The 24376-nt window shown below is 44.8% G+C and overlaps 1 protein-coding gene across 2 annotated transcripts in view; it reads left to right on the plus strand.

Moving 5' to 3' along the window:
* Positions 1-20900: 20900 nt before the first annotated feature.
* Positions 20901-24376, plus strand: part of RETREG1 (reticulophagy regulator 1) — a 144108-nt gene continuing 140632 nt past the window's right edge. The window contains exon 1 of one of the 2 annotated variants that reach the window (XM_055246104.2): positions 20901-21304. In XM_055246104.2, the coding sequence (XP_055102079.1) occupies positions 20985-21304 (320 nt within the window). In that variant the 5' untranslated portion in view covers positions 20901-20984. The remainder of the gene's footprint in view (positions 21305-24376) is intronic. The other variant, XM_063619574.1, reaches the window with a different exon arrangement.

A 24376-nucleotide genomic window follows, 5' to 3' on the forward strand; every position in this document is an offset into this window, starting at 1 on the left:
TTTGTCCAAATTGCAGTTTCATGAGCAAAAAAAACTTGTTTAAAATGATCACTAAGTTCAGGGGTGGTTAGTTTCACAACTGTAGAGAACTGGACATATTTTGGCACTCTAGACATGAGGTGCTGCCATAACCAAACCTAAAGCATGTGGCTTTGGGACTGAGAAGTGGGAAGAAGTTGGACTTAAACATGTTAGTGAAGCATCAAGGACTTCAAAGAAATCATTAGCAGAGGCTTGATGACCCTCTGGGGGATTGCTGGTGAGGACTTACAGGAAAGTGAGGAAAATATTATTGGAAGCTGGAAAAAGAAAATTTTCGTGATGCAATAGCAGGAAGTTTAGTAACACCATTGCCTGTGGCAATGTGGGAAATAGAAAAAGCAACTAATGAGCTAAATGTTTCAGCTAAGGAGATTTCCAGAGAGCGTGCTGAAAGTACCACTCGGTTTCTTTTTGCTATAAAAAATAGAAAGATAAGCTAAAGAAAGAACTGTTAAATATAAAGGAGCCAGGACTTTCTGAGTTGAAAATAAAACTGATTTTCATTCCTAGTTTCTCCAATTGACATAGTGATTGCTAAAATTAAGACATGGTTTCTGGAAGGTATCAAATGCAGGGCACTGTTAGGACAACATAGACTAAAGATGAACCCAAAGGTGCAATTGTAAAACTCTATGTGACATTCTTAGAATTAAAATCAAAGTTCTCTAGAGATCATCAGAGTAGATCTTTCCCAGTACACAACTTGGGCTTCTAAGAATCTTTTTTTTTTTTTTTTTGAGGCAGAGTCTTGCTGTGTTGCCCAGGCTGGAGTGTAGTGGCACAACCGCGGCTCACCACAACCTCTGCCTCCCAGGTTCAAGCGATTCTCTTGCCTCAGCCTCCTGAGTAGCTGGGACCACAGGTGCATGCCACCATGACTGGCTAATTTTTTTATTTTTAGTAGAGACGGGGTTTCACTATGTTGGCCAGGCTGGTCTCGAACTCCTGAACTCAGGTGATCCACCTGCCTCGGCCTCCCAAAGTGCTGGGATTACAGGCATGAGCCACCACGCCCGGCCAGGAATCTTAAATGAATTATTCCAGAGTCACCTTTCAGGGATTCCAATGTAGAAAGACTTATCTTGAGATACATAGATGGGGCTTTTGTTTAATGGAGTGAATTCCAGTAGGTTACATAGTAAACCAAAAATGTTGTAAGAGAATTATATGGAACAAAACTTTGACAGGCAGGACACAGACTGAAAAATCTAATCTGCTGCAAACATGGCTACATTTTATAGAAAAAGAAAAGTTGACTCAGAGGATATATCCAAGAACCCATGGAGGATGATTCCCAGTTTCCCAGTTGCTGGAACTAAGCCTTCATCAAGGCACTAGCCATGTGTGTCCAGCTGGATTTCAGAAGTGCCATGGACCAAGGAGTTCTGTGTGCTTCTTTCTCCCCACTGTGTGAGTTAGAGTGTCTATGGCAGTTATCTTATGCCAGACCCACCACTGTATGTGGCATGAGGGGGACAGAAGACTTGTCTCCTTAGTACATAGATCTTCAGATCAAGAAAATGATCTTCAATGATCTACACTTGAGGAACTACCCGCAAGGAGCCTCACCCATGTGGGAACATGATTTAGATGACAAGACCCCGGGCCTCAAACCTAAACCTGATCTCTTAATAGATACAACTTTGCAAGTCCTAGGATGAAGCAAGTGTATTTTGCATGAAGGAGACATGTAAATAATTTGGGCTAGAGCATCGATTGTGCTGCTTTTAAAATACATTGTCCCCTTGTTGAATATGGGGCAGCCCTAGTTACTCACTTCTGACAAATAGAATGTGACAGGAATAACACTGTGTGACTTACAAAGCCAAGTCATAGAAGGTGACACCATAACTTTTGCTTGTGTCTCCTTCTCCCTTGGGACGTGTGCTTTTGCAGCCCTAAAGCCACCATGGTGAAGAGAACGATACCCAAGGAATCCCAGTTGTGCCAAGTCTTCCAGGTACCAACCACAAGGTTCTTCAAATGATTCCAGTCTCCAGCCTTCAAGCTGTCTCGTCTGATGCCAAGGGGAACAGGGACATGCTATGCTCACTGAGGAGGTTCCAGCCACTTCAGCAAGCCAGAAAGAGGAAGAAAAGAAAGAGAAATGGAAAAGACATACAACTGTTGTTATTCACAGCTGATATGACGAAGCCCCTAGCTTATCGGCTGATCACATTGGATTTTAACGCACTCAAAACCGCTCAACTACATGGAAACTGAACAACTTGCTCCTGAATGACTACTGGGTACATAACGAAATGAAGGCAGGAATAAAGATGTTCTTTGAAACCAACGAGAACAAAGACACAACATAACAGAATCTCTGGGACACATTCAAAGCAGTGTGTAGAGGGAAATTTATAGCACTAAATGCCCACAAGAGAAAGCAGGAAAGATCTAAAATGGACACCCTAACATCACAGTTAAAAGAATTAGAGAAGCAAGAGCAAACACATTCAAAAGCTAGCAGAAGGCAAGAAATAACTAAGATCAGAGCAGAACTGAAGGAAATAGAGACACAAAAATCCCTTCAAAAAATCAATGAATCCAGGAGCTGGTTTTTTGAAAAGATCAACAAAATTGATAGACCACTAGCAAGACTAATAAAGAAGAAAAGAGAGAAGAATCAAATCGATGCAATAAAAAATGATAAAGGGGATATCACCACCGAACCCACAGAAATACAAACTACCATCAGAGAATACTATAAACACCTCTACGTAAATAAACTAGAAAATCTAGAAGAAATGGATAAATTCCTCGACACATACATCCTCCCAAGACTAAACCAGGAAGAAGTAGAATCTCTGAATAGACCAATAACAGGCTCTGAAATTGAGGCAATAATGAATAGCTTACCAACCAAAAAAAGTCCAGGACCAGATGGATTCACAGCCGAATTCTACCAGAGGTTCAAGGAGGAGCTGGTACCATTCCTTCTGAAACTATTCCAATCACTAGAAAAAGACAGAATCCTCCCTAACTCATTTTATGAGGCCGGCATCATCCTGATACCAAAGCCTGGCAGAGACACAACAAAAAAAGAATTTTAGACTAATATCCCTGATGAACACGATGCAAAAATCCTCAAAAAAATACTGGCAAACCGAATCCAGCAGCACATCAAAAAGCTTATCCACCATGATCAAGTGGGCTTCATCCCTGGGATGCAAGGCTGGTTCCACATATGCAAATCAATAAACATAATCCAGCATATAAACAGAACCAACGACAAAAACCATATGATTATCTCAATAGATGTAGAAAAGGCCTTTGACAAAATTCAACAACCCTTCATGCTAAAAACTCTCAATAAATTAGGTATTGATGGGACGTATCTCTAAATAATAAGAGCTATCTATGACAAACCCACAGCCAATATCATACTGAATGGGCAAAAACTGGAAGCATTCCCTTTGAAAACTGGCACAAGACAGGGATGCCCTCTCTCACCACTCCTATTCAACATAGTGTTGGAAGTTCTGGCCAGGGCAACCAGGCAGGAGAAGGAAATAAAGGGTATTCAATTAGGAAAAGAAAAAGTCAAATTGTCCCTGTTTGCAGATGACATGATTGTATATCTAGAAAACCCCATTGTCTCAGCCCAAAATCTCCTTAAGCTGATGGGCAACTTCAGCAAAGTCTCAGGATACAAAATCAATGTGCAAAAATCACAAGCATTCTTATACACCAATAACAGACAAACAGAGCCAAATCGTGAGTGAACTCCCATTCACAATTGCTTCAAAGAGAATAAAATACCTAGGAATCCAACTTACAAGGGACGTGAAGGACCTCTTCAAGAACTACAAACCACTGCTCAATGTAATCAAAGAGGATACAAATGGAAGAACATTCCATGCTCATGGGTTGGAAGAATCAATATCGTGAAAATGGCCATACTGCCCAAGGTAATTTATAGATTCAATGCCATCCCCATCAAGCTACCAATGACTTTCTTCACAGAATTGGAAAAAACTACTTTAAAGTTCATATGGAACCAAAAAAGAGCCCACATTGCCAAGACAATCCTAAGCCAAAAGAACAAAGCTGGAGGCATCACACTACCTGACTTCAAACTATACTACAAGGCTACAGTAACCAAAACAGCATGGTACTGGTACCACAACAGAACTATAGACCAATGGAATAGAACAGAGCCCTCAGAAATAATGCCACATATCTACAACTATCTGATCTTTGACAAACCTGACAAAAACAAGAAATGGGGAAAGGATTCCCTATTTAATAAATGGTGCTGGGAAAACCAGCTAGACATATATAGAAAGCTGAAACTGGATCCCCTCCTTACACCTTATATAAAAATTAATTCAAGATGGATTAAAGATTTAAATGTTAGACTTAAAACCATAAAACCCCTAGAAGAAAACCTAGGCAATACCATTCAGGACATAGGCATGTTTAAAACACCAAAAGCAATGGCAACAAAAGCCAAAATTGACAAATGGGATCTAATTAAACTAAAGAGCTTCTGCACAGCAAAAGAAACTACCATCAGAGTTAATAGGCAACCTACAGAATGGGAGAAAATTTTTGCAAACTACTCATCTGACAAAGGGCTAATATCCAGAATCTACAATGAACTCAAACAAATTTACAAGAAAAAAACAAACAACCCCATCCAACAAGTGGGCGAAGGATATGAACAGACACTTCTCAAAAGAAGACATTTATGCAGCCAAAAGACACATGAAAAAATGCTCATCATCACTGGCCATCAGAGAAATGCAAATCAAAACCACAAGGAGATACCATCTCACACCAGTTAGAATGGCCATCATTAAAAAGTCAGGAAACAACAGGTGCTGGAGAGGATGTGGAGAAATAGGAACACTTTTACACTGTTGGTGGGACTGTAAACTAGTTCAACCATTGTGGAAGTCAGTGTGGCGATTCCTCAGGGATCTCGAACTAGAAATACCATTTGACCCAGCCATCCCATTACTGGGTATATACCCAAAGGATTATAAATCATGCTGCTATAAAGCCACAGGTACACGTGTGTTTATAGTGGCACTATTCACAATAGCAAAGAGTTGGAACCAACCTAAATGTCCAACAATGATAGACTGGATTAAGAAAATGTGGCACATATACACCATGGAATACTATGCAGCCATACAAAATGATGATTTCATGTCCTTTGTAGGGACATGGATGAAACTGGAAACCATCATTCTCAGCAAACTATCATAAGGACAAAAAAGCAAACACTGCATGTTCTCACTCATAGGTGGGAATTGAACAATGAGAACACATGGACACAGGAAGGGGAACATCACACTCCGGGGCCTGTTGTGGGGTGGGGGTAGCGGGAAGGGATAGCATTAGGAGATATACCTAATGTTAAATGACGAGTTAATGGGTACAGCACACCAACATGGCACATGTATACATATGTAACTAACCTGCATGTTGTGCACGTGTACCCTAAAACTTAAAGTGTAATTTAAAAAAAGTCATTTCCCTTACCACCCTGCCTACTACCACCTTCTCTTCCAATGTAATTATGTCTTTTTACTCTATTCTCTTTTTCTTCATTGCATTTAACATGTGTTCCATTGTTATGTTAATGGATCTTAATGAATTTTAGACTCCGTTTAACATGTGTTCCATGCTTTGTTTTTGCTTTTTTTATTGAGATGGAGTCTCGCTCTGTCACCCATGCTGGAGTGCAGTGGTGCCATCTTGGCTCACTACAAGCTCCACCTCCCAGGTTCATGCCATTCTCCTGCCTCAGCCTCCTGAGTAGCTGGGACTACAAGCGCCCACCACCACGCCCGGCTAATTTTTTTTGTATTTTTAATAGAGGGGGATTTCACCGTGGTAGCCAGGATGGTCTCGATCTCCTCACCTTGTGGTCCGCCCTTCTCAGCCTCCCAAAGTGCTGGGATTACAGGCCTCAGCCACCATGCCCAGCCAACATGTGTTCCATTGTTATGTTAATGGATCATAATGACTTCTAGGCTTGTGTGTTGCCCCCTTCAACATCAACTCTAGGCTTAGCCATATGATTTGCTTTGGCTATTGGATCATTAGAAAATGTGGCCCAAGCAGAGGCCTGATACATGCGTACACATCAGGCTTGCCCTCATGGAACCCCAGCTGCCAAGTGAGGAAGGCTGAGGTGGGAGAGGCTACGTGGGGGACAACTGAGGCACATTAGCTAGCAGCCCTAGCCAACTGCCAGAAGTGTGAGTGAAGCCATCTAGCATCTGGTAATTGGTGGCAAATGCATTAACAAACCCAACAACACCACATGGATCCACTAAGATGTCTAAATTGAGCTCATTAGAAAAATCTATCTTCCGAGTGTCTGTCCCAAGGGACCACTGGACATCACCAGCTGAAATTCAACAGCGAAACTGATGTTTTCTCCCCTAAACTTATCTTTTTCTTCTCTATTCCATATATTATTAATGGCACCCAAATATAACCAATGTCTTAAAGGTGATGGTTAATTTTACGTATCACCTTGGCTAGGCTATGGTGCCTAGTCATCTGGATGTTGCTGTGAAGGTATTTTTTAGGTAAGATTAACATTCAAACTGGTGAGCTTTGAGGAAAGCAGATTACCCTCCATAAGATATGTGGGCCTCCGCCAATCAATTGAGGACATTAAGAGAAAACTGAGTAAGAGAAAACTGAAACTTCACTGAGGAAAAAGGAATTCTGTCTCCAAACTGCCTTTGAACTCAAGACTGCAAGATCAACTTCTGATAGAATTTCTAGCCTGTTAGCTACCTTGCAGGTTTTGGACTTAAGCACACCCACAATGGAGTTTCCTTATAATAGAGAGCTCCTTTCTCTCTGTCTCTCTTAATCCACACACACACACACACACACTCTCTCTCTCTCTCTCTCCCTATTGGTTCTGATTCTCTGGAGAATCCTAATACCTCATCTCTGATGACCGCTCTCTGTCACTTCCTAGCATTCATTCAGTGACCATGCCCTATTTCTGCAATCTACAAACTGTCTCTTGGATCCACCCTTTCTCCGTCTCTACTTCCCGTCTTGGTTTAGGTGCTGAGCATCTCTCACCAGCACTATTACAAACTATTAACCAGTCTTGCTGGCTCATCTCCTTCCAAATCTCCTGCCACTCCACCACTAGACTTACCTTTCTAAGATAAGCACCTGGTGATTGTATTATTTATCTCAGAAGTCTCCTCCTGGCTTCCCACTGCCTTCAGGATACAGTTCAAACTCTTCAGGATAGGATGGAAGCTCTTTATCTACTAGCCGAAAGTTAAGCTGGAGTTCTGAGCTCTCTCTTACTGCCTCAAGTACCCACCCTCCAGCCATATTTAACTAGTTGTTGATCCCCAAAGACCTCATGCTCATTTCATGCCCTCATGCTCATTTCATGCTCTGTTCCATCTCCCTGCAATGCCTACTGCTTTGTCTGAAAAATACTCTGAACTTTAATCCAAGCCATGGCTCAGAGGTACTCTTTGTTCAGAAACTGTTGCTAGATTCTTGGTTATAATTTTTAGAACATGATAAAGGTCTTATCATAAACCTTATGTAATATATTGAGATTTATATTTATCTGTATTTCTCAAAAGGGACTTTTTGATGGCCCCTGTATCTTGTTCAATAATTGGATCCCTAGTCCTAGTGTTTTGTTTAGCTCATAATAACCACTCAAAAAATGCTTGTGGAACCCATTTGTATGGGTTAGATTTTATACCCCTTGAAGGCAGAGACCATATTGTTGTTCATCTTGGTGTATCATTCCTCTCACGGGATCTTGCATAGTTGAAGCCCAATATAAGAAATTTGAGGCTGGGGGCAGTGGCTCATGCCTGTAATCCCAGCACTTTGGGAGACCAAGGCAGGTGGATCACTTGAGACCAGAAGCTCGAGACCAGCCTGGCCAACATGGTGAAACCCCTTCTCTACTAAAAATACAAAAATTAGCCAGGCATGGTGGCCCGCACCTGTAGTCCCAGCTAGTCAGGTGGCTGAGAATTGTTTGAACCTGGGAGGCGGACGTTGCAGTGAGCCAAGATCACACCACTTTACTCCAGCCTGGGCGACAGAGCAACACTTTGAAGAAATTTGAATTTAGAAGATAAGCTTTAGTTCTCTGAGAAAATAAAAATACTTCATTTCCTTTTGCTACCAGATATGTCAGTCATTATTGAGATTCACTGCTCAGTGGTGTCACAATGATTTAAGGTCAAACAAAAGTTTATGGAAAGGAGAAATCTCTGGCACTGAGGGTCATAGTTGTGGGGAAAAGGAAATAGAAGAAAACAGTCTTCTAAATGCCTCTTTAATAAGAGCCATTTCTATTTCCTATCCTCTCAAACAGTCTTTGTGAAACATTTTTTGTCTTGTTTTGAAAATTTTCAAACCCACAGAAAAGTTGAAAGAACAGTACAACACCCGGATACTCCTCACGTAGATTCACCATCTAGCTGCAGCTACTTCCTCTATTTATATGCCTATGCACGCCCGTGTGCATGCATACGTACACACACACACACACATCTTCCCTTTTGCTAAAGTAGGTGGCTGTCATCATGGCATTTCATGCCTAAATATTGGATCTTGAACCACTCAGAATAGAGCCATCCTCTTACATCACCATAACACCATCTTCATACCTGATAAGAGAATCAACATTAATTCAACAGAATGATCTAACATGCAGTCTGGACTCAAAGTTTCCTAATTGTCCTCCAAAATGTCCTTGGTAGCTTTCGACCCAGAATCCAATCAAGGGGTCCTAGATTTGGCTGTTCTGTCTCTATTTTCCCCGTACTCTGCCTCTGTTCTTGATCTCCAACTCTTTGAAGACCTGTAGAACAACCTGGCTAGGCGCAGTGGCTCACTCTGGGAGGCTGAGGTGGGAGGATCACTTGAGGTCAGAAGTTCAAGACCAGCCTGGGCAACATGGCGAAACACCGTCTCTACTAAAAATACAAAAGTTAGCTGGGCATGGTAGTGCATGCCTGGAGTTCCAGCTACTCAGGAGGCTGAGACATGAGAATTGCTTGAACCCAGGATACAGAGGTTACAGTGAGCCAAGATCACACCACTGCACTCCAGCCTGGGGGACAGAGAAAGGCTCTGTCTCAAAAAAAAAAAAAAAAAAAAAAAAGCCAGGCGTAGTGGCTTGTGCCTGTAATCCCAGCACTTTGGGAGGCTGAGATGGGCAGATCACCTGAGGTCAGGAGTTCAAGACCAGCCTGGCCAACATGGTGAAACCCCATCTCTACTAAAAATACAAAAAATTAGCTGGGCGTGGTGGCACATGCCTGTAATCCCATCTACACAGGACGTTAAGGCAGGAGAATCACTTGAATCTGGGAGGCAGAAGTTGCAGTGAGCTGAGATCACGCCATTGCACTCCAGCATGGGCTAAAACTGCAAAACTCTCTCAAACAAAACAAAACAAAACAAACAAACAAACAAACAAAACATCCCACATTCCAGAGTGCTCGGACCATCTGGCCAGGATTTGATTCAGGTCAGATGCTTCCAGCAAATTGTGTTATGGGTGTCCCTCCCATGGCATCAGACCAGGGACTCACAGGGTCAGGTTGCTCCACTAATTGTCATGGCATGCATGATGGGAGGCAGATGAGGTGAAGGCTGACAGATGGCAATGCAAAGGCACGCTTTTGCCTTTGTAATTAATCAGTAACCTGTGAGATTCTGCAGGAGTACAGTGGTGAAATCATGGCTCTTTGCAACCTCGACCTCCAAGGGTCAAGTGATCCCCCAACCTCAGCCTCCTGAGTAGCTGGGACTATAGGCACATGCCATCATGCCCAGCTAATTTTTATATTTTTTGTAGAGATAGGGTTTTGCCATGTTGCCCAGACTGGTCCTTTCTGTCTTTTGAGAATCACTATGGAGTCGTGAAATGTTAAAAATGTAATGCATTACAGTCATTTCCCAGGATTATTTTTTGATCCTCAAAGTTTCTCGGATTTGGTCAGTGGGATCCTTTCCAAGCTGACTTCTGTATTTTTTTTTGACATGGACTTTTAAATGGTCTGTGAACACATCTTTGCTTTCTGATACACAAGATGTTCTTAACTCTAACCTAGTATTTGCCAATTCTCTTAAGAAGCTCTGGTTCTTTTTGGCAGGCAATAGTATTCAGAGACCAAAACCTGGTTCCTACATAAGCTTATTGCTATGGGGTATTATTGATTCTAAGCTTTTCCAGGGACACAGCTAGAATATCAGATCATGATCTCCCACTTACTGATAGCTCCAATTCAAATCCTACACTACGGCACTACAGGGTTCTCCACCTGCCCTCCCTCCTCCATCTTATGTTCTAGATCCTCTCACTGAAAACCCACATTAAAAGCAAGAGGTAAACACAATCCTCAATGGTCTGACTCTGGAGCTGGGACTCTTACCCACTGGAGCGGCAGAGGGAGGTAGAAGGAAAGATTCCCTTGGCAGTCAGCTTGATTGTACCTCAGGCATCTGGCTTCTAGTGCCTTCTTGGAGTGGGCAGACTTTTATACAGAAAGAAGATGGAAATTGTCCAATTGGATGTTATTAAAACATGCACCTGTGACCCAATTCTTCAGAAACCTACCTGTGGACTTTTAACATAAAATCAGCTTTTGAAGATTTTTTACTGAAGAATTAAGGACAAAGCTGCTTTTGTAGCTTTGTCCATCAAACGACATTTTTCCAACAGAAAGCTACTTGGCTCATGACCCCTGGAGAAATGGGCCCCTTTAGCTATTTCCTCTGAACAGAGTTCTCTGTAGAGAGCTGTGGTTAAACCACCCATGAATGAGGCTGGTTTCTCTTTCTGGCTTTGTACACTGCAGAGAATTGTTCTGAAATTCGATGACACAAACTTTGGTATCAGTTGCAACAGTTTTTCCATGTGGCCCAGGTCTTCTCAAGAGAAAGTCATTATAAAATGCTTGGGTTCAAATGAGAACACATGGACACAGGAAGGGGAACATCACACTCCGGGGACTGTTGTGGGGTGGGGGGAGGGGGGAGGGACAGCATTAGGAGATATACCTAATGCTAAATGACGAGTTAATGGGTGCAGCACACCAACATAGCACATGGATACATATATAACAAACCTGCATGTTGTGCACATTATACTTTAATAATAAAAAAAAAGGAAAAAAAATGCTTGGGTTCAGGGTACAGATTCTCACGGAGATATTCTCCCACTGGGTCTCCACTGTGGTTATCCCAAGTAATTCCCACAGCAGTCTCAAGGGTTAAATGTCAATTGTTTTAAAGACGAGGTCACCAAGACTCAGAGTCTATGTGACATAACACAAAGTCACAGGCTACTATGCTTTGTTGAATCTAAGATGCTTAAGATTCTAAAGTACATTCCATTTCCAGGTACGTTAAAAGTGAAAAAAATATGTATATGTCTTATAATCAGTGAAATACAGTGGGTAGTGATGGATCTAGGGTCAAATTCAGATCCTCATGACTAAGAAACCCATGCTTTTTCCACTTGATTAAGGGTTCATGCAAGAAGAACAAGCTGAACTGCAGATAGAAGATCTGGGCTTCCAGGAGGTTGAAAAAGACAAGGAAAGATAGTACAGCATGAGCAACGGCATGGATGTGAAAGTTTGCTTGGAGAGTGAACTCAGAGATGAGCTAGTCTGACAATAGCTGAGTGTTTACATTTGGGAGCAGTGAGAAATGCAGCTTTTAGAAAGAGATTGGCCGGATGAACCAGCTTTAGAAGGCGGCTGGTGATTTCTTTTAGGTGTAGCAGTTCTAGGAAACTGGGAATCGTTGTAAGCGCTTGGGGGTGGATGCTGCAGGTTGAAAGCACTGTTTTAAAGGAGACGTGTATAGGGAGGATTGGAAGAGGAGATATGAGGCTGACGCAGTTCAGATGGATGACAGGCACTGAAGCTTGAACAGGGATGGCAGCCTTGAGACTGGAGAAAAAGGGCTAGGTGAGGTGAGAACACTTCAGAGGAGGAGTTATCAGCAACTGTTGACAGGTTGGAAATGAATGGGGAGCCCATATAATTTCTCATCCAAACTCGCACACCTCTGAGAAAGAAAGTGAAGCACTATAAATAACCATGTTAGAAGGTGGGCATCAACCAGCACTGTCTTGGGCAAACTTGATATACAGCTGGTTACTGCAGATGAGAGAATGTAGGAGAGATCAGAATAAAAACTGCTCCAATATTTCTTGTTTGGGGGACTTTGGGTTACTGTAGTTCACAAAGCAGTTGCAAATGCCGCCTCTTGTACAAAGAGTCTCTGTGATTTTGCCCCATCCTCCCCAAAAGAAGCTGTGAGGAATCAAACAGCCCTCATGGTATGGATGAAGGAACAGACTTTATTGGGGGAAACTTACAAGCCAAGGTTGGAAAGAGAAGGCATCCGATACTCCTCTTAACCACACAGAGAGGTGTGGGCCACAGCCAGGATGTTCTAGGAGACCCTTGGGTGGACATGCCAGAGAAGGAGGCCCTCTCCTCCAACTCTCTGCCACCTCTCTTCTTTATAGGATAAGAGCAAGAACCACCTTGTCAGTGGGAGAACAGTCTACAGGTATGTTAGATGTCAGCAGATTGCAGAAGCTGTCTGGGAAATCCAGCTGCCCAGTATTTGGAGAATCTCAGGGCTCATTGGAAGCTGGTTTTGGAAGGAGACCCACTGAGCCTGTGGGACCCTGGTTTAAGTACATCTCTTCTCCCTGGAGAAAGAAGGCAGGCCTTGTGTCCTATCCAGGACCTTGTCCAGGCAACCCAGAGTGAGCCCCCGTAGGCCTTTTATGGCATAGTTCTGCTTGTGACACCAAAGTACTTGGTTTAGGGCAGGGGAGGGGCAGGAGTGAGAGTAAAAATAGGGAAGTGTGATATTGTGATATAAAAAGAAATATATATTTGGTTATCCTCCCTGGTTCCTGGCACAGAGCTTTGAAAAACCTTGGAATTTCCTGAGTGACAGAGATGAGAAGAGCATCATTTATTTTTCATAAGTCACTTTCAACCATTCTTGAGTTTACACTTATGAGATGATTCTTCCTTGGTCCCTAGATGGTTTCATGATGGGGGCTGGTGGCCAGAGGAACTGACCTTGTGATTACAGGGTTAGAACATTCGGCTCCACCCCCAGGCCCCCTGGGGAGAGGAGAGGGGCTGGAGGTTTTGAAAATCACCAAAAGTCAAAGATTTAATCAATTATGCCCATATAATGAAACCTCCATAAAAACCCCTACATGAAGGGGTACAAGCAGCTTTTGGGAGAGTGAGCAAACGCATCCATGTGCCAGGAGGGTGGCACACTCCAACTCCCCAGTGGGGCTGAAGTGCCTACGTTCAGGACCCTTCTGGACCTTGCCCTAGGTACCTCTTCATCTGCATGTTCACTCGTATTCTTTATAATTTCCTTTATAATAAACTAGCAACAGTAAGTAAACTGTTTGCCCTGAGTTCTGTGAGCTGTTCTAGCAAATTATTGAAATTGAGCCAGGGGCAGTGGCTCATTCCCATGATCTCTGCACTTTGGGAGGCTGAGGTGGGAGGATTGCTGGAGCCCAGAAGTCCAAGACCAGCCTGGGCAACATAGGGAGACACTGTCCCTAGAAGAAATACAAGTTTAGCCAGGTGTGGTGGAGCACAACTGTGATCCCAGCTACTCTGGAGGCTGAGATGGGAGGATCACCTGGGCCTGGGAGGTGGCAGCTGCAGTGAGCCATGATCGTGATACTGCATTCCTGCCTGAGTGACAGAGTGAGACTCTTTCTCTCTCTCTCTCTCTCTGTGTGTGTGTGTCTATCTATCAATCAATCAAGCTTGAAGTGGGAGTCATGGAAACCTCTGATTTATAGCCAGTCAATCAGAAGTATGGGAGGTCCAGGACTTGTGGTTGGCATTTGAAATGGGGGTAGTCGTGTGGGGCTGAGCTGTTAACCCATGGGATCTGCTGGGTTAGACGAAGTAGTGTCAGAATTGAATTGTTTGATACCCAGCTGGTGTGCAGACAACTAAAGAATTGGTTATTAGTATGGAAAAACTCACATATTTGGTGCCAGAAGTACTGGGAGTAAAAACAGTTCAGAGTGTCAAAGGACAACCTTATCAGAGGTTTAGTTTTAAGATCTTAATTGATGGCCAGGCTCAGTGGCTCACGCCCGTAATCCCAGCACTTTGGGAGGCTGAGGTGGGCAGATCACGAGGTCAGGAGATTGAGACCATCCTGGCTAACACAGTGAAACCCCATCTTTATTAAAAAATACAAAAAATTAGCTGGGCGTGGTGGCGGGCGCCTATAGTTCCAGCTACCTGGGGGGATGAGGCAGGAGAATGGCATGAACCCAGGAGGCGGAGCTTGCAGTGAGCTGAGGTTGCGCCACTGCATTCTAGCCTGGGCAACAGAGCAAGACTCCATCTCAAAAAATAAAAAAAAAAGATCTTAACTGACTTTATTTGTAATTCCAGAATCAAGCAAACTTCATTTGATAAAATAGAACAAGTGTTCCAATGGGCTGAGTAGAGGAGGGTGGTTTCATCCAGAGAAAGGCTGAAGAAAGCAGGGACAAAGACCGAAAAGCAGATTGGTCATTTCAAAGTTACTTTCTTTGCAAGGTGGAAATGGGGAACAGAACAGTAGAGAAATAACTGATTGGTTAATATCAGGTCACTTTCTCTTGGAAGGGAGAGAGTAGAGGAAACTTCCTTACCATGCAGATTGAAACTGGCCTGTTTAGGAAATTTGGCTTTCTCTGTCTCCGGATTGTTCTGGATTGTTTCGGAGGTCGGTTAACAACTCAGGTTTGGCTTGACAATGTGGAACCTCAGCATGAGTGACTTCATTCTGATTTTTGGTCTGGTCTGTTGGGGCCTAGCGTAGGAGGTTAGTTCAAAACAGTAGCCTCCTGGCTGGTCTGAAGGTAGTGAGTTACCTCAATTGATTGTTTGCAGTCACAGATCAAACCCCTTGTTTTGCTCTTTCCACCCTTCTCACTACTGCACTCAAAACAACAGCAACAAACAATGGCCTCCTATAATTTTTGAGAGAGGGTCTTGTTCTGTCACCCAGGCTGGAGTGCTGTGGTGCAATCACAGCTCATTGCAGCCTCGACCTCCCTGGCTCAAGCAATCCTCCTACCTCAGCCTCCTGAGTAGTTGGGACTACAGGCGAATATTTTTTGTAGAGATGGGGTTTCATCATGTTACACAGTCTGGTCTCCAACTCCTGAACTCAAGCTATCTGTCCCTCTCCCAAAGTGTTGGGATTACAGGCACGAGCCACCACACCTGGCCATCCTCCTCTTAATTTTTATTTAGCAAGAGGCAGAGAGAGCATCCATTTTCAGTGAATTAACCTACAAGCACATATACTGAACTGTGAACTATAATAAGTAGAGCCATATTTCTTGGATGGTTCAGGAGACATTTGGGTTTCACAGAGCTTATGGGTCCCCCATAAGCAAGCACCCGACTTGTATGCATAACCAAAGAGGGTACGTGTGACATGGTCTGACTGCAGGGCCTGCAGCCATTTTCATAGCCTCAAGGGGCGCTAGATTTTGTGCCTGATTTCTAATGAACTAATATTAGTAACAGGTGACAAGCCAAATATACACTTGGAAGGGTTGTGGGATGTCACTTTCATAGCTATTCCATTGCACTCCACTCATCTATTTTTAGAATGGAAGATATCCCCTTGAGACTGGAGGCCTGATTTGGAGACCTGAATTTAGAGAGAATAACAACACAGTTTTACTTCGAGGATGGAAGTCAGGCTGGAGTTTCCAGGACCTCAGGACACTACTGCTTTGATTCTATCACTTCATTGGTAAAAATAAACGATAACAACACAGAAACCCACAAACTCCAGGAACTCTCTGCTGCTCAAAGGATTTTTTTCTAAAATTATGTTACTGATACTTAAAACTTTCTTTTATTTGATTTATCCAAAAGTCTTATCACATACTATGCCCCCATGCAGTCGCACGGAACTGGCCAGCGCCTCTGAACTCTTCTTGGTTGTGCCCTCTGCCAAGTTCTCCTACAAGCCCATTCCATCTGCCTGGATCTGTCTTGTTCAGGATGCCTGCTGGTCTCTGAGCTGCAGACCCCTGTACCCAACAACCTTACTGGCATCTCCAGAGATATCTAAATGCAGATCCATTTTTAAAAATGAAACTTGTCAGCCTCCCTTCCAAACTGGCTCCTTCTCCTCCCTCCTTCTAGAGAATGACAAGGGAAAAGTCTCTGAGAGTGCCTTCCCTCTGCCAGGCTTTATGTCCTCCATGGTCTGGAGATACCTTTCTAAAACACAGGCTAGCCCCTCTGTCTCCTGCTGCAAGCCCATCCATGGCTGTCTGTTGCTCTCAGGACAAAGCAGAAGCTCCTAGCATCATACAGGAGGAGCCCCACTGTGAGTAGCCTCCTGCTCCTCCCACCCCATCCTCCAGCTTAGATCTCCTCCAGGTTTCCAACGAGGGCCAGGCTGGCTCCTCTCCTGCTTCAAGACTGTGCACATCATGCTTCCCCATTCCCTTTGCCCGGCACCTTCTTCAGGGTCTTTATCCATTGTCTATACCCTAAGCACCATGAGAGAAATAAGCAGTCCTGTTCATCTTACCAGAAGCCCACAGTCAGCCTTTCAGGAATGTCTGATGACTAGTGAATGAAGCAATGAAGAAATAATGAGTGAATGATATGCAAGTACAATGATGCAGAACCAGGACCATCAAAGGGGGTGGGGGGAAGAGGTTGCAGCAAGGACCCGACAGTGCTTTGTCTGCTGGTTCAGATTCCTGTTGGGAAGGGGTTGGAAGTTAATGTCCTGCAGTCACCCCTGTAGATCATAGGTGTGCGTGTGTTTATGTGTGTATCTGGGGATAGACAGGTAGGCCTCCTTGGGGGATATACTCATGTTGTCACGTGACCTCCGTTCTTTTCAATTAACCATTTTGAAGCCTTAAAAAAACTTCTTTTAGGTATTAGGGAGCAATACCTCAACTGATATCTGGGTGGCCAACATGTTGGCCACCATTTTTCTAGTAAGCACATCCCTTACGGAATGCTTGTCAAACACAGACTATGCTAGTTCGAATATTTCCGTTTGTATATGCACAACAGACATTTAACGTAAGTAGAAATAGTGAATTCCTTCTGTGAGCCAGGCACTGGGCTGGGCCTTGAAAGCCAGGTTAGAGACCCGGGAGATGATCTTCCTTCCTTTCCAGTTGCTCTGTGCCTGCTGATGCTGTGTGATACTCTTATTTATCTGTGAACTATCCAGGTTTCCTTAGTGACAAGAAAATTATGGAAACTTAGGAATAAGGAGCAGAGGATATAGCAAGGAGAGGAGGGTAGAATTGGTTTAATAAAATTACCAACACAAAAAATTCTATCTGCAGGCTAATAAACAATACAACATATACACAAGTGTATTAGTTCATTCTCATGCTGCTATGAGGAAACACTTGAGAGTGGGTAATTTATAAAGAAAAGAGGTTTAATTGACTCACAGTTCCGCATGGCTGGGAAGGTCTCAGGAAACGTACAATCATGGCGGAAGGCATCTCTTCACAGGGTAGCGGGAGAGAGAATGAGTGCTGAGTGAAGGAAGAAGCCCCTTATAAAACCATCAGATCTTGTGAGAACTCAGTATCACGAGAACAGTAAGGGGGGAATCGCGCCCATGATTCAATTATCTACACCTGGTCCCACCCTTGACACGTGGGGATTATTACAATTCAAGGTGAGATGTGGGTGGGGACACAGAGCCCAACCATATCAACGAGCCTCCTTTTGTTTAAGGAATCATGGAGCTACCGTAAGATTCTAATATATAATATTTTAGAGAAAAGAAATTTCCCCAAATATGACGACTGGGGGGGCATTTCCCCATCATTCTAAGTCTTAGCTTGATTTTGCCCTAGGAGACTTCCTGTAGTGGGAATTAATTATTCACAATTTTTCTCTCCTATTACAAGCTTTCCACATACTCTTAGATGAGAAAGGTGAGTGGCCTCTGTTAGAGAGTTCTTATGTGTATTTGGACTTTCTTTACTGGAGCTGTCTCATTTTCTAAACTGTCTCAGATTCAGTGGCCAGAACCTTTTTTTTTCTCAGATGCATTTCCAGTTTCCTTTTTTCAGATATATATTGTCAAATCATCTAGCTCACTAGTGTTAATCACTGTTCCTTATAGCAATAAAAAATTCAGAAGAGAATCTTAGTAAGATTACTTGCAGGAATTCAAGGATGTGGCGTGTTCTTAAAACTAGGGGACAAGGTTGATTTCAACCATTGTTAGCATTGTTTCTGTAATCTTAGCCCTGAATAAATTACTCAAGCATCACAAAGATCATTAGACAAACAACAAACAAACAACAAAATCCCACCCAGCAGCACCATTTGTATGTCTATGCCAGTGTCTACTTCTGTCATACAGTTTGTAAGTATTAGAGGTCAGAGGTGAAAAGGACAGGTAAATTAGCCCAGCCTTTTATGCAAAACAGTTTGCATAGCCTTTTCTCCATAGTAATTTTGAGGGAGAGAGAAAGGATCGACTTTACAACACATAGCTGTGGGGAGGGAGGTTTATTATAAAACAGAGATAATAAGTGTTGGAAACCACACACAGCAACGGGAGCTTAGCTTTTATGTGTCTTGGTTGCCAGCAGCTTTTACTACTTCAACAGATCCTGACAACAATAATTAGAATTCAAGGGAAGCAGGAGGAAGCTGATTAATCTTGCAAACCCGTTTCTGGTAGCACATCACTGGTCTGGGGAATGGGGACGCCTGGTTCTTCCTCTCTCCTGCCCCATGTTCTCCACACTGGCTGTGGCACACATCTGTCTAGTGACAGATTTTAGAATAGCAAACCCTGGGCTGTATCAAGCGCCGAACAAAGGCCAAATGACACAATAAAAGCATCATTTATCTTTCAAAAACTTCTCCGCTACTGCCAAGAGGGAGGACCCACACCTGGGAAAAGACTGTCTTTCTTATATGGAAGAAACCTGAATTGTTTCCACGTTGCTTTTTCCTTGACACCCAGGCCACTTTCCATCGGGTTGTCAGGATACTCCTACGAAGGGGAGTCGGAAATGCCAGATGTTCTGTACCACCTTTAGTTAAACACCAAGCCTCCTGTTACTAGGGACCATTCAAGGTCCCCTATTCCCTTTGGTGAGTTACTTAAGGAACTGTGCGTCTCCACCTGCAACCCCATGCCTCCTCTCCTGTTGAATTCCCAACAGCAGTTATTGCCCCGTCCCCAATCCCCACACTAATGGGGGCCCTACAATTTAGGGCAGAGGCCATTTATTACAAAACGCTCTTGAAACCTGATCCCTCCACTCCTCCCCTAATTTTGGATGCACAGTTTAAGTAAGGAATCTCTTAGCACTTACCGACGGCTTCTTCTTCGCTGTGGCAGATACAATTGTAACTGGCCCCTCATCAGACTGGGAGCTTCCTGCGGGTGGAAGCTGCATCCACAGAGCTTAGCAATGCTTTGTGTACTCGGTAGGTGCTCAGTAAGCCTTTGCGTGGGCTCTGGGAATATACCCCCTTTGAAGTACAATATACAAGCAGTAAAGTGCAGACACCTGCAGTGAATGTACAGCTCAATGGATTCCACGTGTGTATACACAGAGGTTTACAATGGCCACCCAGAGGAGCGTTACAGAACATTCCCCTAGAAACTCCCTTGACGCAGGGAATTTAATTGCCCTCCCTTCCATCCTGTGCAGGCAGGCTAGTTGCCAGTAAAGGGATATGAGATGCCCTGATTCATCCGCAGACAGAACCCTTACGATGCGGGGGAAGGACCTGTCATTCTAGAGTAAAAGTAAGACCAGGAAGATTAAAGAAGACAAAAATTTAAAAATGCAAATGGTGAAAAGCATAAACAATTAACTCTTTTCCTCTCTCCCCACACTCACCCAGAAGCACCGGGGCCAAAGAGAGGGCATGGGAGGTCTCAGGATCCCCTGCCGCCGCACCACTGCCCTGATGCCTGCTTGTGACGCAGAGACCGGAGTGGCTCTGAAATTACTGTCTTCAAAGCAGGCCAAACCTTGCTTGACACGTGCAAAGGTCCAATCTCTTGCTTCTCAGCTCCCCGCACGCGCGGACCAAGGTGCACTTCTGAGCCAGATCACCTAGCCACAAGGAGGGGCAGAGAGGGGAAGAGGCAGGCAGAGAGACAGACAGAGAAGAGAAAGGAAGCACTTAGAGAAAGAACAGAGAGAAAGGAAGCACCTTCCCCCAACGCTGCGGCCTTGTGTTTCCTCCCGTGTCAAACGAGAGGGCCCCAAATTGACCCCAAATGTTTTTTCTTCCTTTCTCAATCCAACATTTATACCAGCACGTTATTTCCAGGGTGCCCAAGACCTCTGCTATGGTTGTGCTGCTGTCCCTGCAAAGGCGCTGGGGATGGCCGAGGTGGGGGATGTCTCTGGGGGCTGAAATACGCTGCCAGGGGAAGGGATGCCCCGATACCTCCCTCAGTGGCTGCTGGTTGGGCGACCGGTGGCCCTGGCTTGAGAAAGTGAAAATGTCCAATCTATTTTGCCTGTAGCCTTGGGTCCATTTGGATACGGAACCGAGCAGCAGTCCTCCACTTCGCCCTCCCCCGCCGCTGCAAGGGAAAAGAAGGTCGTTTTCCTCGGGTCCCTGGCGAGGCCCTCCAGGAACCCGGAGCCCCCCGGGGACACCGCCCAGCCCCCGGCGCCCGGCCCCGCCCCTGCGCGAACTCGGCCGCACCCACTTTCCCGGGCGGCTCCCCCTCCGTGGCCTGTGACGTCACAAGGTCCCCAGCCGCCTGCGCCCCGCGGTGCGCGCCCCGCTCCGGGACCTGCCGCCGCCGCCCCGCCCTCGGCGGCGCCCACACCCAGGCGCTCCCGCGCGCGCGCCCGGCGCAGTCCCCGCCTGGAAGCACAGCTGAAGATGGCGAGCCCGGCGCCTCCAGAGCACGCCGAGGAGGGATGCCCAGCTCCCGCCGCCGAGGAGCAGGCGCCGCCGTCGCCGCCACCGCCCCAGACACCCCCTGCAGAGCGGCAGCAGCAGGAGGAGGAAGCGCAGGAGGCTGGGGCGGCGGAGGGCGCGGGGCTGCAGGTGGAGGAGGCCGCGGGCCGGGCGGCGGCCGTGGTAACCTGGCTGGTCGGGGAGCCAGTGCTGTGGCTGGGTTGCCGCGCAGACGAGCTGCTGAGCTGGAAGAGGCCGCTACAGAGTCTGCTCGGCTTCGTCGCTGCCAACCTGCTGTTCTGGTGAGAGCTTGGGCAAGGTGGGGGCGCTGAGGAGGGCAGGTGACCTTGGGGCGCCCGGGGCCCCGGGGACCCAGTGCAGGGGGAACCCGCGGGACACTGCGGAGGAAGAATTGTCAGCCCTGCCCCACTTTCTCGGCCACCTGTCTCGAACAGGTAGACACTCACCGCAACTTTCCTCCGGACGCACGTCCCTGTGAGCAGTTGTCGTCCTCCGTGTGTGGATCCAGCCTCAGATGCGAGGTGGTCGGCCAACCCGCAGGCACCTGCACCTACAGGTGTTCCCATCGTGCTTGAAAACTTCGCCCCTGCTTTCTAAAACTCTCAGGTCTTGACCTGCTCCCCCAAGCTTGCCAGAGCAAACGTGCTTGAACGTGTCTTGGTTCTTGCAGCCCCAGCAGGCATATCTGGACCAGATTAGGTACACGTTCAAAACGGTGCCGCATTCATCAGTCACCTGAGATGGGCCCTGAATCATTTGTTTTTTCCTTCCCCTGGAGCGTTAGGTTTACTGTGTTTACTCCCTGATGAGAAAATGGGAGGCAAACAAGCAGGTGGAGTATGCCCAGCACCCATCCCCGGGTGTACACAGTGTGGACAACAGGCATATTTTTAGGTGAAGTACAGGGAGAACACACGGGAATGCTCAGCCCCTGAGCAACAGGTTTGTCTCTCCAAAAAGCGCTCTTCACCAGGAAGGCCAGGGAAATGTCTGTCTCCTTCGCTGAAAGTGGTGTCCTGTCATCCGTTACCACGCTATTGAGGGCGGAGAAAAGCCTTCTTTGTTTGCTAAGTGTCCCCATAACAAACATGACCCACACAGTGCAGAATAATCAGACTCCGGTAACAAATACCTTGTTACAGGACGGAGATTTCTGAACCTTAAAGTTGAGAAATAAATAAATTGCACAAAATAGACAACCTGTCATTTTCTAGGTTAACTTGAGCAAGGTGAATATTTTCCTGCAGATCTCTGCTAGTCCTGGTGTTTTCTTTTAAAACTCGCTGTATCTTGTCAGAGGTCCCTGAAAGTGAATTAACTTTGGATCTCTTAGGTATCTGTGTTTGGAATAGAGTTTATTCCAAATCTATCTTATTATGGAGTTAATGCGAGCACTCAAATAAGAAGGACATATTGTCTTATGCTAGATTGGGCAATAGTCTAATAGTCTTAGGGCTGTGTCTCACTAATGTGTACAATGTTTTTAACATTTTATTTTTCTTTTTTTCTTTTTAAATTTAATTAAATTAATTAATTAATTAATTTTTTTTTTTTTTTTGAGATGGAGTCTCACTCTGTCGCCCAGGCTGGAGTGCAGTGGCGCTATCTCGGCTCACTGCAAGCTCTGCCTCCTGGGTTCACGCCATTCTCCTGCCTCAGCCTCCCGAGTAGCTGGGACTACAGGCGCCCACCACCACACCTGGCCAGTTTTTTGTATTTTTTTTTAGTAGAGACGGGGTTTCACCGTGTTTGCCAGGATGGTCTCGATCTCCTGACCTCGTGATCCGTCCGCCTTGGCCTCCCAAAGTGCTGGGATTACAGGCGTGAGCCACTGTGCCTGGCTTTAACATTTTATTTCTTAATTTTACATTTTATTTCTTTAAAAAACTAAGAGTCTCACAGTTCAAAAGTTTAAAGGTACAAAAGGGTAAGCATTTTGAAAATCTCTTTCTCATCCCAGTCCCTGGCCGCCCAGTTTCCTCACGGAGGCCAGCAATGTTACTAGTTTCCTGTGTCTCTTTCCAGATAGTGCACATTTCAGCAAATACACCATATTCTATGCAAATTGTGGAATAACATATGAGCTCTTCCTTTTCCTAGTATTTCTTGGTGATTGCTTCCTTGTTCTTTTTCAGCTGCTTCAGAATTCTATTGTAAGGATGTCTCAAATTACTTAACCTGTCTCCTACTGAGGCAGTAATATTTCCAAGCTTTTGCTATTTCAGCATTATAGCTAATGACCCTGTACATGCATCATTTTGCATATATGCAAGTATTTTAGAGAACTTCCCAGAAGTGGAATTGCTGGGTCAGAGGGCATGCGCACTTGTAATTTTGATGGCTGTCACCATATTGCATGCAGCTCCTTAGGGTTCTAACAATTTATACTCCCACCAGCAATGTGTATGACTGCCTGCTTTGCTATACTCTTGCGAAGAATATTTTATGAAACTTTTTGATCCTGCAAATCTGATAGGTGAAAAAGACTATCCCAAAATGATTTTATTTTGCAGTTCTCTGTGATTGAGCATTTTATCTTATGTTTAAGAACCACTACATTTACCTTTTATCAGCATTGTTTGTTTATAAATAATCTTTGTTTATTTTTTCAAGTAGGCCGTTGTTCTTTTCATTACTGATTTATAGGAGCTGTTTTTATATTAAAGACTTCAGCCTAATTTCTGTAACATGAGTTGCAAACTTTTTTTCTATGATGTTTTCTTTTTTTTTTTTTTTTTTTGAGACAGAGTCTCACTGTCGCCCAGGCTGGAGTGCAGTGGCGCGATCTGGGCTCACTGCAGGCTCCGCCCCCTGGGGTTCACGCCATTCTCCTGCCTCAGCCTCCCCAGTAGCTGGGACTACAGGCGCCCGCCACCTCGCCCGGCTAATTTTTTTGTATTTTTAGTAGAGACGGGGTTTCACTGTGTTAGCCAGGATGGTCTCGATCTCCTGACCTCGTGATCCACCCCCCATGGCCTCCCATAGTGCTGGGATTACAGGCGTGAGCCACCGCGCCCGGTTTCTTTAATGACACCTATTGAAAATAATGTTTTTGCATAAAGTAATTGAAAGGCATATTTGGTAGTATCCAGGGGTGTTTTCTTCCATCCATTTTATTTATACTGATGGAGAGGAAAACATTGGCCAGCCATTCAGCCTAGATACAGCCTTCTCCTTATCTGTTTTATTTCATCTCCTGTTTGTGGCATCTGCATTCCATGCTTGTATTTTCTTTGACAAAAATGACGGTCCTGTTCTTTAAATTCAGAATTACTTGTTGCTTTTGCATTATAATTCATTGGAATGCTAAAAAATGATATTCATGAGAACTCAGAGGAGTTTGGTAAAATAGA

Source organism: Symphalangus syndactylus, chromosome 16 (genome assembly GCF_028878055.3).
Source record: "Symphalangus syndactylus isolate Jambi chromosome 16, NHGRI_mSymSyn1-v2.1_pri, whole genome shotgun sequence".
NCBI lineage: Eukaryota > Metazoa > Chordata > Mammalia > Primates > Hylobatidae > Symphalangus > Symphalangus syndactylus.